The sequence below is a fragment of the Ochlerotatus camptorhynchus genome, unplaced genomic scaffold (assembly GCF_037179485.1).
Source record: "Ochlerotatus camptorhynchus isolate MF236.1 unplaced genomic scaffold, CSIRO-AGI_Acam_v1.1 ptg000305l, whole genome shotgun sequence".
Taxonomy (NCBI): domain Eukaryota; kingdom Metazoa; phylum Arthropoda; class Insecta; order Diptera; family Culicidae; genus Ochlerotatus; species Ochlerotatus camptorhynchus.
The window spans coordinates 1,077,775-1,097,568 of record NW_027040793.1 but is presented as its reverse complement, the minus strand read 5'-3'; the positions used below and the strand labels follow the sequence as shown (position 1 = coordinate 1,097,568).

General features: G+C 37.1%; 1 protein-coding gene across 2 annotated transcripts in view; it reads right to left on the bottom strand.

Annotated features, from left to right (window-relative positions):
• Positions 1 to 3,905: 3,905 nt before the first annotated feature.
• MICU1 (Mitochondrial calcium uptake 1) overlaps positions 3,906 to 19,794 on the bottom strand; it is a 49,981-nt gene continuing 34,092 nt past the window's right edge. For both annotated transcript variants that reach the window (XM_065228980.1, XM_065228982.1), the window contains exons 7-10: positions 5,256 to 5,416; positions 4,863 to 5,104; positions 4,507 to 4,724; positions 3,906 to 4,412 (exon numbers count right to left, since the gene is read on the bottom strand). In XM_065228980.1, coding sequence (XP_065085052.1) covers positions 4,258 to 4,412; positions 4,507 to 4,724; positions 4,863 to 5,104; positions 5,256 to 5,416 — 776 coding nt within the window. In that variant the 3' untranslated portion in view covers positions 3,906 to 4,257. The remainder of the gene's footprint in view (positions 4,413 to 4,506; positions 4,725 to 4,862; positions 5,105 to 5,255; positions 5,417 to 19,794) is intronic.

The window sequence follows — 19,794 nt, the reverse complement described above, 5'->3', positions numbered from 1 at the left end:
GTCTTCTGGTTTATTTCAGAACAATTCCAAGATAATTCAGAGCCGAATTCCAAGTTAATTCTGGAATTCATGTCATGAGAATTTTGAACAACAAAAAATTAAACCCCCGGAAAAGAATAATTCAGTTTTGGTTTTTACAAATATTTGTTTTGAAAGTCCAGCATCTTCAATATTTTCTTTTAAGGACCATGCACTTTACATCTGAAATTAAGACGACAAAAATCAATTTTCAATATTGCTGAGTGATTAAATTCTAAAAACAATAACACGGGAAACTGAGAAAAATTATGCAGCAAATAGAGCAAGACATTCATTTGGTAAAGGGTAACTCTGTTTCAATGATTTATTCTAAAATTCTGGTTTGAAAATTTATCCTATGGTATGGTTAATTTATTTTCCCGGTTCTCTCACCGAATTCCAGGGTTTTTCCCGGTTTTCCCGGTTACTTTTCAAATTCCCGGATATTTCCCGGTATTCCCGGTTTTCCCGGTTTGCTGGCCACCCTGCATAGGCCAACATTAGAGCCATTTTCCCTATAAAATATATTTCCTAAACCCTTGCTTTAGGTAAATTTTGTTTATCTTGCTGCAATTGTGTTGTGGTGTATAAGTTTTAGTTCGAACGGAATTATTAGTTTTGATCTGCTTAAATTTATAAACGATGACATCGAATTTATTAAAACATGTGTCACCCATGTGAAGTTCAGAAATAATTGCAACAAGATTACTTTCCTGGTGGATTTTTCAAATTACCGGCTTTTCCTAGTGAAAATAAAATCCCGACATTTTTCCGATTTTCCAGGTTTTTCTGGTTGACTTTGATATTCTGAAAAATAGTTCGACTTCGACTCCTAGCTAATATATTTATGGAAAATGTTAAAAAATAAGACATTGGATTACGAAACTTATTAAAAAAACTATCATGGTTTCGATGCCTCCTTTAAAATATGTAACGGAAGACTTGCAATGTTTGAAAAATCGCAGCTAAGCAATTTATTGACGAATTTCATATCTATTGGCACCACTTAAATCTAACGACATTAAAGATTTATTAGGTATCAATCAATTTAAAGTCTATCGATGAATTGCTGAGCAATGATTTTTCAAAGATCCTAGATATAGAGAAAATTGCAAAATATGCCCTAATGATTTTTTTTTCTAATTTTAGAAATCTTTGGAAGAGCTGGAGGATTTGCATACTAACAAAAATATCAAGATTTCATACTTAGAAATTTTTGATATTGAGCAGTTCCACGCCAAATGACGAATTGTTCAGACTCGAGCATCTTCGAGTTGCACGTTGTATGTAGTTGTATGTTATGGGCAATCATTCATATTTTTGCTAAAATGCGACCATTTTAGATCTTGTAATTATTTTTTTCAAATTGGCGTCTTTGATAATTTCAATAAATTGTAAATTGTTCTATATGGCCAGGATCATATGATATTCCCTGTGGCCCCTAGGGGTGGCCAACCTTACTCCGTTTTTCTTGGATTATTTAGAATTTTTTTTTTGTAATAAAACAGAATCAAATGATAAGGAAATGCCATGAATACATTGATTTTGGGAAAGTACTCTAATACTCACTTAATTTACCGCTGAAATTTTATAAAGTTTTGGTTAAATTTTACTTTGAGCTTAGGGTTGCTGTCTTAACCCCCTCATCATCTACTATTACTGACTTAAGGTGATACTCTAAGGAAGCCTTAGCGTGAATCTTCAAAGGCACAAATGTCAGCTTCCACAAAACATACAAATTTGAAATTGCTACTCTCTGTTTGTAGTAGCACAGCAAACAAGGAGTAGCAATTTCAAATTTGTATGTTTTGTGGAAGCTGACATTTGTGCCTTTAAAGTTTCACGCTAAGGCTTCCTTTGAGTATCACCTTAACATAATATGTAATGTATTCTAAACAAAGTTTACGATTTGTTTGTACTGTACAAAACGCTTTTGTTGGATGCATTATTTATAATTTACACTAAGTACTTATTCGTGTTACACTCGGTATTATAAAAGCATATTGTATATTATTGGCTGATGAATCTACACAACTAATCGGATGCTAACTAAATAATCATCTAAGTAGTGGGAAGTAGGGAAGAGCATTCTCAAAAATCTCATGATTAAAATGGAAGCATCATAATCAGAAACGGCACTAGTGATAGGAATATTGTAACTAAGGTAATTATAGTGCTTCTATCCTTTAGATACAAAGTCTTATATTTATATAGCCACTGTTAAGGCTGTACTAAGGGTCAGCAAGTCTATCAATTTCAGTTCCACGGCGCAAAGAATGGTCACATTTTGCACATATCTGTCGCAAACCTACCTACTTTAGTAAAGCTTCTCCTGCCACACGTTTATTCCAATTCCTATCGGTTCCCTTCTTGTCCCGCTGTATTTTAATATAATCTCGTGGATCTAAAACCACGTTTACTCGGTCGACGGACGACTTCTCTCTGATTTCACGTATCCTCTACAATGAAAATCACCACTGATTGTGTTGACAGACTCGGCTTCAGTTGTTGTTCACAGAATTGTTCTGTACTAGACCGTGAGGAGGTCAATCGGGTTCCGGTTCGACGCCTTGTAATACAATACATACATGAGGTCCTAATAAATTGATTGTCGAACAATTGGCTAGAACCATTTTTGCCAAAATTCCGGCAGTATTCGGTAGAATTTACCTGATGTCCATTTCTTTGTGGTTCTCTCATCGCACTGATTCTTTGGGATTTGGTATCACGATCGAATCGATTTCTATCACCACTGATTTCCAAGACTTCAGCACTGCCTCCATTCTTCACTTTTTTACTCGCGCCAACTTTTGTAACACGAGCACTCGCGCGTTGTACAAAACACAACAGTATGTTATTTTCACCCTGAGGAATTGATGAATCCTGATATTCTCCAACATATTCTTCAAGTATTGGTCTATTGGACATAGGTATTACATTTAAAGAAAAATGTTTAGTGTCATGTTGAGGGAGTTCCAAAGTCAGTAGGTTTTACTTTTTTTCGTGTTGTACTTTGTACAATAGCGCGAGTACTGAAAGGTTAACGAGTTTTTTGTATAGTTTAAAAATTATCAACCATTTCACTTGATGATCTTTCGATAATTGATTAGAAATACCATAAATCTAGCTCTTCGCCTTGGCCTTCAGTCTATTTATCACCAGTTGTCGTACCCGTTATCGTCGATCATAATGGCCCTCTCTATCACCATTATGGCTTGGGCAAGCTTCGGTGGGGTGGGTGGCTGCGTATCACAGTAATCAACACTATTCTTACCTACCAGACTTTGTTGACAAAGAGAACCCAAGAGGACTACCTGCCACTTTTCTAAATCAAATCTACAGTGTATTAAAAGTAAAATTAAAAACTACACGACACAGGAAAACGAATATTTACATGTTATTGGAACCTATATGAATAAAATACAACACTTTGAAGAATATCTTTAGCCAAAACTAATTTATGCCATTTTTAAATAATCTCTAAGTTTAAAGCCATAACTCGTGCTACTGCATATGATATATAAGATGTATGAAATGTTTAAACATTGTTTTCTTGGTTGGGTGATTATGATTCTTATGTTGAGAGTGCTCTCAGTAGAGTATCATCTTGAGTTAACTAATTCGGAAACACACTGAAACTGGAAGATGACTAGAAAACCTGACTATTCTATGCGGATGTTTCGATAGATGAGCGCTTAGGTTTGAAAATACTAAACTACCCATAAACGCAAAACAGTCCAATTCGAATAGGAAATCAAGCAAAGATGTGACTGTTTTGCTTTTATGGGCAGTAAAAGCCACTAGCAAATGCACGTAATAACCACAAAATGCTCAGCGCTAGTAAACGGCATTTCGGATCAATAAGCTACCATCCCCACGAGTATGGAAAAACAAACATTTAATACAAATTTACAAGACAAAGATTGCATGGTAACATGAGCCGGATAATGATCAAGAGAGCGATAGTTATCCTAGTTGGAAAAGCTGAGACAAAACGATATCGTCTACAGACGCTATTAACATCTAATAAATGGCGGAAGAAATCAGGATCATTAAACATTAGGTACAAAAGCGTAGATTGTGCAATTTCTTTGTAATTGAATATGAACAAACATTCCACGTCGGGTTTGGTGCTTGGCACACATTTCCCTTCTTCGATTAGAGACGCTAGCTGAGCCAAGGGACGAATTCACCACCGCAGACATAGAACCACCAACTTCCCCTTCCGTACTTGCATACTTACAAGTCCAACAGCACAGGTTTAGTGTCTTTGGCACACTTGAGAATCGAATGCATCAACTTGACGAACCCGGTGTCCTTTGGCTTCTCCAAACCACGCAGTAAACGGTTTTTCATTACTGCTACAAACTCCCGGTTGCTCAACTGACCGTCCACTATTGGAAACGAATCGAGAAGGAAATTTAACGATTGCAAAGCTCTACCTACTGAATTTAAACAGACGGAACCAAGGGAAGCCCGGATACTTACTGTTTTCGTCGAAGATGGTGAATACAACGTCAATGACGTGATCGGTCAGCTCTACCATTGCTACCGTTTTGGCTACGTGTTTCAGAGTGGCCTGATCAATGGACGCACCGGCAATGTGGTAGAACGTTAGAGCGGTATCGACGTCGTTGATGTTATTCAGAAAATGGAAGAAATTAAGGTAATCTTCCTTCGACACACCTTCACCGTGATCACGGAACCTTCAGGAGGGGGTTCGATTAAATAGTAATGGAAAAGAAAGAAAGAAAGGAAAAATGCAACGGAGCATTAACAAATCTACGCACTACTCTACGATTTACTAAAATACGGGAGATTTAGCTCCAACGCAGGCATCCTACCTCTTCTTGACGCGCTTGATCTTCTTGACCTTCTTCTTCTGTGTATAACCAGCGTAAGCAAGCATCAGTTCAGTGAAATCCGCTTCACTTATGTTACCATTTTCGTCCGGATTCTTACGCATAAATTCCAGGGTAAGAATCTCCCGCTGCAGCTGCTGTTGGAAGTCCAAAAACTTCTCGATAGTCAGCTTTTCATCGTTCTTTTGACCAAAGAAGTAGGTCGTAAGCGCTGAATTTACTCCCTGAAAGCAGAGGCTCGGTTAATTATGTTATAAACGGAAGGGGAATGAAATCAGCTGAATTTACTCCCTGAAAGGAAAGACATTGTCGTTATGCAAAAGAGTACAATATTAACAAGGGGTTAAACGGTTAGTAGGAGAAGAATCCTCATACCTTGAAGGTGTTTCCGGTGTTGGCGTGATCCCGGTGCCGGTTCCCGATGCTGGTTTGCTGACGAATCAGATTGGCAACCTTTTCGAACTCTTCGCTGTCCACATCGCCATCACCGTTCAGGTCAAACATGCGGAATGCAATTTCGAAATGCCGACGGGAAGCTGGAAGGATAGAATTTTGGAAAATTGGTTAGCTAGCTTTTAGATGATATCTTTTGATGATTGCCTAAGCCTTTTTTTTTGCATTCATATATAAAGTTTCCTGCAAAATAGTACTTCTTGTCCAAGACAGAAAATAAATTTCCAACCCAAAAAAACGCTTTGCAGAAGATCCCATTTTTTGCAAACCAATTACCAGTACTGCCGTTTACCTACATTTATCGCCATTAGTGCAACTACCCGTTTGAGTAAATAACCGTGATTCATACATCAGTCCCGGTAAATAAAACGAACAAAATGAATCAAGCACTAGCTACCTACCAGCTGGGGCAGGAATGTCGTGAAAAGAGGTAAACGAAGGTGCAAGGTTGCAGGACGAAACGCTCGTTTCCGTTGCTATTTTTAGCCCACTCACTCGTTCGTGTTCTTGGCGTGTTCCATTACAGTCCCCAAGTCCATGTAAATGTTACTTTTACATTCATAACTACATGCCTTGCCTGCAGCAAACAAGCTACCATAGCATAGCATGGTGGCGCACGTGTTGATAGCGTAACATTCCACCTGAGAGGAACCAGCTCCCCTGGATGACAGTGAGTAGCAAATTTATGATTCCAGGATGTTCTTAAACCTACTGCCGGAAGGCATATCCGCTTTCGAAGAAGACACTGTACGTAACGAATCTGCAACTCAACCCCTTCGTTGATCCATTTTCACGTGCTCTAAAAAGGAAGCGTAGAAGTTGCTTTGCCCAACCGTTAACGATGGTGGACTATGGAGGGTAGGGAAACATGTAAGTCATTTTGCATGTAACTGACACGATTTGTCCAGATCAATTCACATTCACTTCTCTTAGCATGGCAACAGCTCTTACATAAGTAGATGGCGAGCTATTGTCACATAATCCATCGTATATGCTTGATGAGATCACGCTTCAAGATGTCGGTAACAATGGAACCATCGGTGGTAATGGAGACGGAAGTACTTCATCATGCTTGAAATTCCCATCAAAACATCATTTCCCACTCATCATGCCACAACGAGCCAATTCAATTACGTCGCTGAAATTGCATTCGCATCCATTTCTATTAATAATGGATGCTTGCTGACAGGCAGAGGGTACATGCACCAAATCGATAGGACACTATTCTGCGACTTGAACTTTTGCTAAATCGTCCTAATATGGTTCATGTTTCCTCCTGATGCAAAACGGAACGACCGACGTCAACGGAAACATGCCAAAGTGCAATGACACATAGGGGAAGGATGAGAATCTATAATAACGAGTAGTGTGTAGGTATCCTGTTGCTTGTTTTCAATCAATTTTGTTTGTTTTGCTACCAGTATTCGGGGAAGGGGTTAAGATGAGGTCAGGAAGGTTGGTTGTTATGGGCTCGATGCCAAAAAATTCGCGTGGCAAAGGCTTTGTTGGAGCTCACACGGTGTATAGCACTGGCACTTGTTTGGCGCTAAATGGGATTCAGTTGAATCTGAAGTGTTGATGAAGAAGGCAGTGTTTGTTAGTGTGGTGTTTGTATCGGTTTTTGGCAAAAGATTTACAACTCATCCCGATATTGTTGAGTGAAAAGGGACTCAGAAAAACAGGGAGATTGCAGTTCAGACATTCAACATAAAATGTTCGGCAAAGTAAGGTCATCCTAACGAACAGTTTGAGCTTTTACAGTTATCAGCTTTCATAAAAGTTCATAGATAATTTTTTGAACAAAAATGACACGTTTGGAGCCATGAAATGAGAAAAGATGTTCGTGAAACGCATTTCTATACGACTACTAGATTGATAGTTATTCCTATAGAGTACTTACACTTTCCGAAATGCCGCACTAAAATATGTGTAAAGTAATACAACTACTTTCAAGTGTCATTCTGCAGAATTACACCATGTTATCTTCGACGAAAAAAAATGTGATATTACGCATGCAATAGGTTCAAATAATTCTAGAAATCGCAGAAGTAAACTTCTTGAACATCAGAAATGCATGAGAATACATCATGCCTTAGAACATCAAATTCAGTTCTCAAGGACTTTGTTTACCCCTGACGATAAATAGGCAAAAGTATTGTCGAAGCCATAATTCACCCGAATTCGGTCACTTAGATAGTTGGTGTCTTCGACAAACTTGTTCGGCACGCAAATGGTCAAAAGTTCAAACCTCATCCCAAGACAAGTCATGAATAACCTAATAATGCGTTGAAGTGACCATAATACAAAAAAAAAACTTTTTCGAGTAACTAACGACTTCGGCATGCTAAACAAATAAGTTCAGTATTCAGTCGCTGTTCAACGCTATTATCTACGTGAGCTTCCTGTTCAATATATATGCGATGTCTTTCAAAATCCTGATCAGGGGACGGACCCGGTAACGAGTTCAAATCTCATCCCCGGACAAGTGCAAAATGACCTAAAATGTGTTAGTAACTTGGCAAAAATAAAATCCTGATCGTTCAGAACGTTAGTGTCTTCGGAAAAGCTGATCAGATGACGACGGGTTGCAGATGGTTGAAAGATTAATGCAAAATTCTCTCATTACGTGAGTACGTGGCATGAATTATGCTTGTGGCTGATCGTCTTAAAAGTTGCTGAACATTATTTTTAAGATTAGTATGGTTATTTACAGAACGGGATGACGTTCTATTTAAGAAATTTAAATGGCAACATGAGGGTGGAAATCACTGTAAAACGTCATGTAGAAACCCAAGAGAGGGCTAAGAAACGATAATGTAGGAATTTCCGAAGTTTTCATTTAGCCTACTCTTGTTTATTTGCTTATAATACCCGCAAACTAAAAATATATTCAATGTAATGTTGCATTTCCTATCGCAGCGAATACCGCAGAGAATGATAAAAGTTGATCTTGCAGACGACGCAATTATTTTTTTTTTCTTTTTTATTACGTGCTCTGTCCAAGGTTGTAAAGACTCATTTCAGCTAAAACAATGTTTTTCTAAATTATGAAATAATTAGATGCCATGACCAAATTTTGAATTGGTAGGATACAAGAAGAGGTTGCAAAGAATGTGTTTGACATGTTAAACCTGTTTATTTCACTTCATGAGAGTCACAATCAGCGATTTTTCACAAACTCACTCACTCACTCACTCACTCACTTACTCAGCGATCAGCAAATCGCTGATTGTGACTCATAGAAAGCAAAATTTACAGGTTTTATGTTTCAAACGCATACTTTGTAACCTCTTCTTGTAAGTTACAAGTAAAACATGCCATCATACCATCTTTTGGTTTTATTATTCCGAAAAACATTATTTTAGCTGAAATGAGTCTTTGCAACCTTGGCTCTGTCTACGCTTTTGACTATAGCAGCAAGCTTTTTATTTATAACGACGCACACACTTGCCTTGAATCTCTCCAATTCCCGTTCAGCATACGAAATCAAATTATCGTACTAGCGCTTCTTATTCGCTTTAAGCCTATCTATGCTCCGAAGCATGGAGAGAGCAGTGGAGAAAGCACAGGCCTGATAATCGCAACGTTCGTGGTTCGAGTCCAGTCGGCGGCAACCTTATTTAATTATTTTTTTCATCATAATCACAATAACGTGTATTAGTAAGTATACACTCCACATTTTTCGGTCTCTAATTTTCTTGCATTCGGCCGCAGCTCGGTATATCTCATCCTACATGTGGTCTCCACTAACATCCTGCAATGATGAATCCCTCATAATTGTAAGCAAATCTTGCATTCCCAGTTGGGTGTATTAATGAGCAAAAAATCATGAACAAATCCCGATCAGAAATTTCCCGATTTTTCCCTCGGTTTTTTTTTATTTTCCAGGTTTTGCTATATTTGTTCAAATTAAGCATAGAACCGAATGCGATTGAGCTGAAGAAATCACTAGTTTAACAACAGCAACATTTTTCCTTGAAAATTCTCTCAAAACTCTTTAAACGATTTTTTTTGACGTAGGACTACGTCTTTGATTTCTATATGGGGGTACACTTTGTGAAAACCGAAAATGGAACATGTAACAAATTAAGAAAGATTTTGAACGTTAATAACTCAGCTGCCCCTGGTCCAATTTCAATAATTTTATCACAAATCGATCAGAAATATGGATACGCATCGATAACAATGCTTCCGAATGTTGACTTTCAACAAGAAACTATTGAAAAACTGGTAAAAGTCCAGCATTGTCCAAAAGCATCGAATTAACTAACAAATCCACCAATTACCTACATGCATATGCTGTTTCCCCAGCACAGTCGTCAGAGAGTAGTAAGTAGACGAAACAAGTAGAAGTGGCATTCGCCTCCGATCCTCGGGCACGTGCGAATAGGGAGGATGGAATTGCGTAATATTTTGCACACTCATCGCCATATTCAGAACCAAAGGCAAATTCTTCGAAATAACCACCATCCGTCGTCTGGCTCGCCGTGGCGGTGTCTGACGTATCTCCGGTCTGATTTACGAGGTGTGCTGAAGGTGTTCCTGACAAATGAGATCCGTGATGCTGTCACCTACACTGAACACGCCAAGCGTAAGCGGCCATAGATGTCATCTACGTTTTGCAGTGACAGAGACGCACTCTGTTTGGTTTCGGCGGTTAAATCATCACCAACTTTGGCAACAAAACGGCTCTTTTTAGGGCCACCAATCTGTTTGTCCATATTCAGAACCAACGATCACACAAAATGCTCATGTAATCAAACTGGAAGCAGGGGTACAAATTATTTTGATCAACCTTGATCAACTTTGAATCGCCACGGCCGGATATTTTCGATGAAAGAAGCAATAATCTAGCATCTAATTCGACGAAGACGACAGGAAATATTTGTGAAGCCGAGTTATTTACGAAAGAGAGTGTCAATGAAAAGAATTGATCAATGTAGATAGGACCCAGGATGCCTTCCATTCATTTTGCCTAAAAAAATGTTTTATTAAATTATAGAATAATAAGATATTATAATGATATTTTATATGTGTACGTAACAAGAAAAGATTGTAATGTTTGTGTTTGACGCATAAAACCTGCAAATTTAGCTTTGGCAGAGTCACAATGAGCGATTTTCTAATCGTCGCTTCGCGAGGAGTGGGTGAGATAAATGACAAAATCGCTTATTGCGACACTCGTGTAGCAAAATTGGCAGGTATTATGTGTCAAACACAAACTTCACAGTCTTTTCTTGTTGCTTACACAAACAAAATACTACTATAATATCTTATTATTCCATAATTTAATAAAACATTTTTTTATCCAAAATGAATGGGTAGGACCTATTGAAAAGTGACGCGAGATTTGTTTTCCGTACTGAGCTCCAATGCTACCGACGCCAGGGAGGCAGCTCCCAGAGATGTTATGCCTTAGAACATGCCGGTGGCGCCGACTGAGATTGGACCCAGGCCTGCTGGGGTGAGAGGTAATCACGCTAACCACCGGCACCGATGTCTTTCAAGGTGATATCACGGCGAATGAGATCGACCCAAATTTGAGTTTAGTTATCTCAGAAATAAGAAATAAAGTGCAGGAGCTCAGCGATGAGTAAATTTGCCTCATGTTTTCCCAGGTTTTTCCAGGGAAAAATTTCCGAATTTGAGAAAAGTAAAGATTGGATTCACTCAGTCTATTGGTACTACTCCGAGACTGAATAAAATTTTCGTCAATTTCCTCATTTTCTGGCAGATTTTTTAGGTTTTCCACAGGATACCATGAGATAAATTTACTCATCACTGAGTTCCTGCTCTTTTGGCGATTATGAGTGAACTTAACTCAAATTTGGGTCGTTCTCATTCGCCGTGTACGTAAAAAGAAAAGAGCCAGTGTCGCTACTTGATAGCAAACTACTCATAATGGGAGGAGTCTTTGTAGCTTTTATACCACTTGGTTGCACATCATTCTGCTTTAACCTGAAAAGATATTAAAGAGCGCTGCTGTATGACATTAGCTCATTTTTGCTTCGGACGGCGTGGTGAAGAGCAATTGCAGCAGTAGGAAGGTGGTGGCTAGTCCACTCCTTCACACCTAACAAGCAACGATTGACTGGTCGTGGCAAAGGAGGAAAAGGTCTGGTAAAGGAGGCACCAAGCGTCATCGCAAAGTTCTTCGAGATAACCGCCATCGGTCGTCTGGCTCGCCGTGGTGGTGTCAAACGTATCTCCGGTCTGATCGACGAGGTGTGCTGAAGGTGTTCCTGGAAAATGAGGTCCGTGATGCTGTCACCTACACTAAACACGCCAAGCGTAAGTGGTCATGAATGTCCTCTTCAATAAAACGGCCCTTTTCAGGGCCATCAAGCGTACATCAGTAAATCTGTGCTTGTTTGTCCATATTCAGAACCACAAGCCCCCAACGACCACACAAAATGCTCTCCAGAGTTGTAATCTTGTAATCAAACTTGGAAGCAGGGGTGCAAGTGATTTTGATTGATTCTCTTAATCAACTTTCTCTTTGAATAAATTACTACAAATTTGGTACGCCTACAATTCAAAAACAGAAAGAGTTGAGATAATAGATAATTGATCAATTTAAAAACTAAATGCTCTTCACATTTATTCCGTCCACTAGCGGTCCTACGTCAAGCTTCCGTTCGTGCTTCTAGGCACAGACCCTTCTACTTTTTTCCTTTAGAATTATTTCTAAATTTATTTATATTATTATTAATATTATTATTTATATTATTATTAATATTATTATTAATATTATTATTAATATTATTATTAATATTATTACTAATATTATTACTAACATTATAATAATAATAATTATTATTATTATTTACTGATTAATTATAAACTGGATCAGTATGATAATTTTTATCTAAGAACCTGATCATCGACTCATCAAGGTTCAATAAATTTCCCTCTGTTCTCAGATCGAAAACACTAAGGATTCATACTTAGCTATTAATGATTAATGTTTGAATGATCCAGATGACCGCTTTAACATTCCAATTGGTATTGTACCATGCTCATATTTAGATTCAGATATTCATGAGATGAATTTGTCATCTCCTTCATTTCATAGTTCTTATGCCACATTGACTGGGACTTCAAACTTGCTATTCCATTATTTTTTTTCCCTTGATTTGTTTTCCGTCGATCTTGTTTTCCGTGCTGAGCACCAATGCTACCGACGCCAGGAAGGCAGCTCCCACACCTGGACCCTACCTATCGACCCATCAACTCATGAACCGGGCACCAACGGCTTTAATTCCGTTCCGAAGGAAGGCGTGATCAGAGATATTATGTCTCAGAACATCCCGGCGGTGCCGACTGGGATTGAACCCAGGCCTGCTGGGGTGAGAGGTAATCACGCTTACCACTACACCACCGGCGCCGTTGCTATTCCATTTGAAATCGGGAAAAAATACTTGTTTTACATTGTCAGAATGGAAGAAAAGAATGGAGCCAAATGCATATTTGATAACATTGAGTTGCATAAGAAATCATTCTGCGTTAAGATAGAACCTTCACAAAATTCCATGCTGTACTTGATTCAAGTGATCCGATGCACCGTTGCACAAATCCGGATCTCCTATATGGATGAACTGATTTAGGACCGTCATCTAAATGATCCATTTCACCCATATCCACAAGAAAATCTCTGCAGAACACTTAAAACAATCTTCGAACTATAAAATTTGTTCTAACAATGCATAGAAGCTTCCTTTCAAAATTATATTCAAATTTTTTTAGAATTTCTTAGAATTCCCATGCAATTCCCCTCAGAAATGTCTTAAATTTTGGTCACCTTGAAACTCTCTAAATTTTGCTGAAAATTCACTATTAAAGTTCCTAGAAATATCTTTTGAAGTGTTCTTGGAATTATTCTCCGAATTCTCTAAAAAAATCTACATAGAATTTCTTTGGAACTGTACCCTCAAAAGGATTCTGGAATCTTCTTCGTGGAGTTTTTCACAGAGCTACTTGCAAAATTGTTCAAAGTAAATAATCACACTCTTTTAGGCGACTTATATAAATAAAAATTCATAGAGTCCTTCCCAAAACTCCCTTGGAAATTTTCTCTGAAATACCAGAGTTATCCCCTAGAATTCATTCTAAAATCTCTTCAAAACTTGAAAAAATGTTCGGTGATCTAACAATTAAAAAAAAAATATAGAATTCTGAGGAAAACACCGATGAAATTTTTAACGGAATTTAAAAAGAATTAAAAACCATGCGAAAAGGTGACAGGAATCACTACACAATTCTGGTAAACATCTTAAGGGAGTTTTAACAAGGACTCCAAAATAATTCTAAGATTTTGTACTAAAACATGTTTCATTTCACAGAAATTTCTTGGGAGAAAAAAAAAGTTCTGGGTTATATTCTTATGTATTGATAGAATAATTCGGCAGCCTTAAGTATGTACCGTAAACCGGGGTATCTTTGATAAAGCGGGTAGCTTTGATAGGAAAATGTAGTGATTAAATTTACTGTCTGTGCTTTTTACGAATTCGAAACATTGGTACCAAATTGTAGCTTAGGTTGTTTACGTTGATATCGTGTATAGTTTTCAAAGAGTTTGTGTTACATATTGTACAAAAATATTTAAAAACAAATTTCTTGTTTTTCACCTATTTGAAAAAGCACTCAAACCATCACTTATGAAATGTATCTACGATATAGCCATCACACATTCAATATTTAATTCTTATTCGTTAAGATGTTTTCTGATTATATGCTCATTCAAAGATTCAGGTTTCAAGAACTAAATTGTTTGAGTTTCTCGCATTATTTTTTACATTCATCGAGCGTTATCAAAGTAACCCTAAATCAAAATACTGACGTTCGGTCTCAAAATTAAAAAAAAAATAGTACGCATGCAATAATTAACGTTAAACATATTACTATAGAGTTGACTCTAGGATCCTCAGTTCTTGTTTTAAAATAATAAAATTTGAAAAATATTCATCGCTTTAAACAATATTCAGAATATACTAAAAATACTATCAATGTTACCTCGTTTTACTGTACCCTTAAAATTGATAAAACGATCCATAAAATATTGAAAAACGTTCCTTCAAACACCCAAATAATCCATTAGTATGTTTGCCATAAGAGTTGTGAAAAGAACTCAAAGGAGCATAATGTTATTCTTTGGTGATTCTGAAGAGAAGTTTATGGCGATCGTGAGGGGGATAGCAACTGAATTTTTAGGATAATTCCGAGAAATTTTTGAATAGAGTTTCTTAAAAGGATTCCAAGCCAGGGGGGAAGTTTCAAGGGAAACCCGAAGAGAGCTCCAAGGTTCGAGTGAGTTAAAGTATAATCCCATGATAATTCTGAGCAGAGTTTCAAGGTTATTATAGAAAAAAAAGTTTTTGATTTGAAAAAGTAATACATAAGTTGATAAAGTTGCAATCTTCATAGCTCAGGGATCATAGCGATTTTAGAAGATTAATTTTCACAAACATTATAATCAGTTGGTGCAAAAAAAACTCATCGTCAGTTATAGTAAACATGTACGTGCATAATAAATAAAAATACAACTTTAATTAAGGTGGCCAAGTACCATAAGCTTTATACGGTTCTCCTGACAAATTCCCGGATTTTTTCCGGTTCTCTTGGTTACTTTTCAAATTCCCAGTTATTTCTCGGAATTCCCGGTTTGCTGGCCACCCTGAGCCCAGGGATGCTAGGCACATTGAGAAAAAAATTTCAACGATATCGACGACGGCTTCACATGTCGTCACCGCTATTTTCAAAATTTTCGGGGAAGGTGGGGGTGTGTTCAGATTTAACAGAGTCGTCCCAGAAGTTCTTAGAATTCAAGAGCAGTTCGTAAAATTAAAAAAAAACATCATTTTATTTCTGAGAACTTCGTAGAAACTCGGCGAACTTCTTGAAAGTAAAAGAAACTTTGTAGAATTTCATGGATGTTCAAGAAACATCGTAGCACTTCCGAAAACTTTGTATGTATTCAATCAACTGTGTAGATGGTCAGGAATCTTTCTAGAAGTGCAGCAAATTTTATAGAAATTCAGCTAACTTTGCTAATGCTCAGAAAAATTTTTAGAAGCTCAGTAAACTTCTTCTTTCCCGATCCAAACAATTGTCATCCACTAGCCTCGAGAAGACTGCGAGTAATCGGTCAAATCCTTTAATTTTAGGTTTAAGACATTTATAATGTATAAAGAAAATGATAACTTGGCTCTGTAAAGTTTATTCGATTGAGCCTGTACAGATAAAGTAATTAACCAGTAAACTTCTTAAAACTTCAGAGATTTTTGTTGACTGAATTTAACATCTGATAAACAAAATGCTTATTTGTAAGATGCCTTGAATTAGTAGCAAGTTATCTGGCTTAATGTTGTGGGTTTGTGAGCATTCTTAACGTTGCTGAAAATTACGATAGCATCAGAAAGCAGGGCTGCTGTGAAGTGTTGAGGAAATTTATATCTGTAACTGTAGCCAGTTCGTTTTTGATTGCTAATGTGGTTAAATGTTATGCTTAAATATCTTAAAGATAAATCGTCCAGCTCAAACCTTCGTAAGGATAAGCGGTGGGACCATCATCATCATTCAGCAAGTTTTGTAAAAGTTCAGAAGACTTTGAAAAAGTTTTTCAAACATTGTTGGAAACAAGTGAACTTCCATAAATTTAGCGAATTTATGAGAAATTCGGGAAATTTTGATGAATTTCAGGGTTTTTCGCTAACTACATAAGATTTTCAAAAATTCAGGGGCTTTTTAGATATAATTGATGTGATGAAATTAAGGAATATTTATATAAATTCAGGGATTTTAGTAGAACTTAAGAGAATTTCGAAGAAATTTACGGTGCTTTGTAAAAAATCGGGAAAACTATGTAGATCTGGGAACCTTATACAGGTTTTTGAAACTTCGTTGTAGTTATGGGTACTATAAAATTTCTTTTAGCTTCACGGCACTTCTTAAAACATAAAATAACTTAAGACTTAAAATAGACCAGGAAATTCCGTAGAAATTCAGGAAACTTCGCAGAAATTTAACGAACTTCTAAAAAGCTTAGGAAAGTTTATAGGAGTGCAGCAAATTTCATAGGAATTCTGAGAAGCAAAGAAAATTACGAAGTAATTCGAGGATCTTCGTAAAACTTCATAAAACTGCAATTTTTTTTTTTTTTTGGTTCAAGGAAGTTTGCTCGAGATTAGCCAAAATTTTAGAAGCAGTGAGCTTCGCAGAAGTTCAGCAAATTTTGCAGAAGCTCAGGGTGTACTGTAGAAATTCAGCATACTTCTTAAAAGTGCAGGGTTTGATTTGGAAATTTTGGGAACTAAGTTCAAGATGATCTGAGTACGGTGCTGACTTTCATAATGATGCAAATTTTGAACATTAATCACTTTTGTTCAGCAGCTTTTGGACAATTTTCTACCAATACCTCCAAGAAAATAAATATTTATTAGAAATTCTCAAAATAATGGTACTCAGCAATGTTCGAATGGTGAGAAACGTCATTTTTAACTGCTCGAATAATGTGCACGGTGAGGTATGAGCGGGAAGTTTTAAAACGTTTTCGAATACACTCCGTTTTTTTAACGGGGGTTATGTACCGTTTAAAAAATTATTTTGATTTTTCACATACTTTAATATTTTGAAACGTTTATACTTTTATGTCACCCTTAATATTAGAGTGCTAGGGTCCATACACAAATTTTTAAAAAAATCTGTGTTTACACCAAAAATTGTGATTTTGTACATACATAATGCTATTTGATTACCTATGATTTAAAACGAATAATATGATTAGAATTAGTTCGATAAGTTGTATTGTTTTCGAGAAATTGTTGAAACATACCCTGTAAATTGCGACTGAGCGGCGCAGACGACATAAAAAAAACCGTGTAAGATAAAAAGACTGGAGTGTACATTATTTCTAATAAATTTGATTGCTATGGGTGATAAAAGGTCAAAATCTACCAATCTTAACCACTTTCAGCATCTTTAAAAGTTATGAAGATGTAAAATAATGCCTAATTGAATTTTATAATATAAATGAAAATAAATTATATGGGGGTACACTTTGAGAAAACCGAAAATGGAACATGTGACGAAATTATGAAAGATTTTGAACGTTAATAACTCAGCTGCCCTTGGACAAATTTGAATAATTTTATCACCAATCGATCAGAAATATTTCTACGCATCGGTAGAAATGCTTCCGACTGAAACTATTGAAAAAGTGGTAAATATCAAGCATTTTCCAAAAGCGTCGAAATAACAAATAAATCCACCAATTACGTACATGCATATGCTGCTTCCCCAACACAGTCATCAGAGAATCGTTTCTATACGAAACATGTCGATGTAGCATTGCTGCTTCCCCAACAGTGTCATCAGAAAGTCGTTAGTAGACGAAACAAGTCGATGTGGCATTCGCCTCCGATCTTCGGGCGTGTGCGAATAAGGAGGATGCAATTGTGTAACATTTTGCACACTCATCACCATATTCAGAACCACAAATGCTCTCCAGAGTTGTAATCTTGTAACCAAACTTGGAAGCGGGGTGCAAGTGATATTGATCGATTCTCTTCATCGACTGTATGTTTTGTTAATAACTCGACGGCAAACACATTCATTGATACGTTTGTTGTTCTGGATGAGAGAGCATAGCAGAAATAGTGCGAAATAGGTTAGTGAAGCCATGGTCATCAAAAGAGGAATTCGATGAAGAGAATTCACCTTCACCCCTCTGCTTCTAAACCCCTGCACCGCTTTTGGTTCTTGGGTTACATTTGCTGGTTGCAATTCTGCTGTTCGACATTTTCGAAAGACCACCAAAAAAACGTGAAATTACACTATTTTCTAGGGATGCCTAAAAGTCCAATTATTCGATTAACGATTAATCGTAAAGATTTTTCCAGCTATTCGATTAAATATTTATCGAATTTTCAATTATTAGAGCGCGTAAACGACATCCCTTCTTATTTCTACTCGTTTGATTTAGCGCAGTAGAGAAAATAAACAAAAGTACTAATTTATCTGAACAGACATAGAGAAGAACCATGACGTGAAACAGGATCATAAATTCGCCAAAAAAATTGTTAAGCATCTTTCTGCTAAAGGCTAAAATTTACACCAACTTTTTGAGAGAAAGAGTTTAACGAGAAAAACTTAAAAGGGGAGGAGCTTTAGCTGGGTGGACACTAGAGCGATACAAAATTTGAAATTTTCGCTCCACAATACTTAAACGATTCCAAATCGGCTCCTGACTAACCTCTCAAAATTTGAACCCATTTGGTGAGAAACTGAGATGGCACAAACCATTTGTAGTTTGTATGGGAATTACTATGGTAAAACCAAGATTTTTGTTCATGTCAATCTAATAATTCACCGTATCGGTCTGCTTCAAAAGCTTTCAACTTTACTTATAGGAAATTTTCCCAGCTACAACTTTGCTGAAAACTACTTTTTGATTAAATGCAAGGATCGAAAGTCATCAATGGTTCAATGCGCTGATGTCTTATGATCATGCTCAATCAACTGCTCAGCAGGCAACATTGGTGTTTCTGGGGCGTTGAATAGGACACAAAAATCATGGCTACTATGTCACACTGCAAAATACAGTGTTGCCTACAGAGCAGCTGCTTGATCATATCATAAGTTTACCAGTCTCTTAAATAATTAATAACTTTTTCCTGTCTCGTTTTACATAAAAAACGATTTTCAGCAAAGTTGTAGCTGAGAAAATTTTCTATAAGAATGGTTATCGAACTGTTTTGCAGCTCAATATGGAAAAAGACTAGAAGGCAATGAACAAAAAGTTGAGATTTCCCATAGTAATTTACATGTAAACTTCAAATGGCTTGTGCGAAGTCTGTTTCTAACCAAATAAGTTGTAACTTTGGGAGCCTAATCAGGACCCGATGTGAAACCATTTAAGCACTGTGGAGCGAAAAAGTCAAATTTTGCATCAGTCTAGTGGACACTGATATTCTGCGGCCTTCCAACCTGTCGCAGACACCAGTTCCACCCCTGTCCAGCAGCAGACGGGCCGAGACTCTTGCGAGTGCCGAATCATTGCACCGAACAATATGGGATTGTTCGGTCCGATTTGCCTACGCGTCATCATCATCTTCTAAAGACTTTAAGCCTGTACTACCATCGGCCCTTTTCAGCGCCACCAATATTTTCCTAAAGAGTTGAATTTCTGAACATGTCCCAACTAAAATTCATATCAAAAGGTTCTGTTCAGGGAAATCATAGTCATACTAAAGGGTGTAAACAGAGATAGCCCCGCTCAAATTCCTAGTCCTACACAAAACACAAGCTCCTGTTGCAGTTAAAAAAATAATATTTATTATATAAGACTACGTAGTCCTACGTCACTATAGGGCTGTCCCTTGTAGTTTTAGTTTAAAGGAAAACCTGGCATAACAGGTTTGATCAGCTTGAAGCTGAATATGACTAAGAAATCGGTTCAATACAT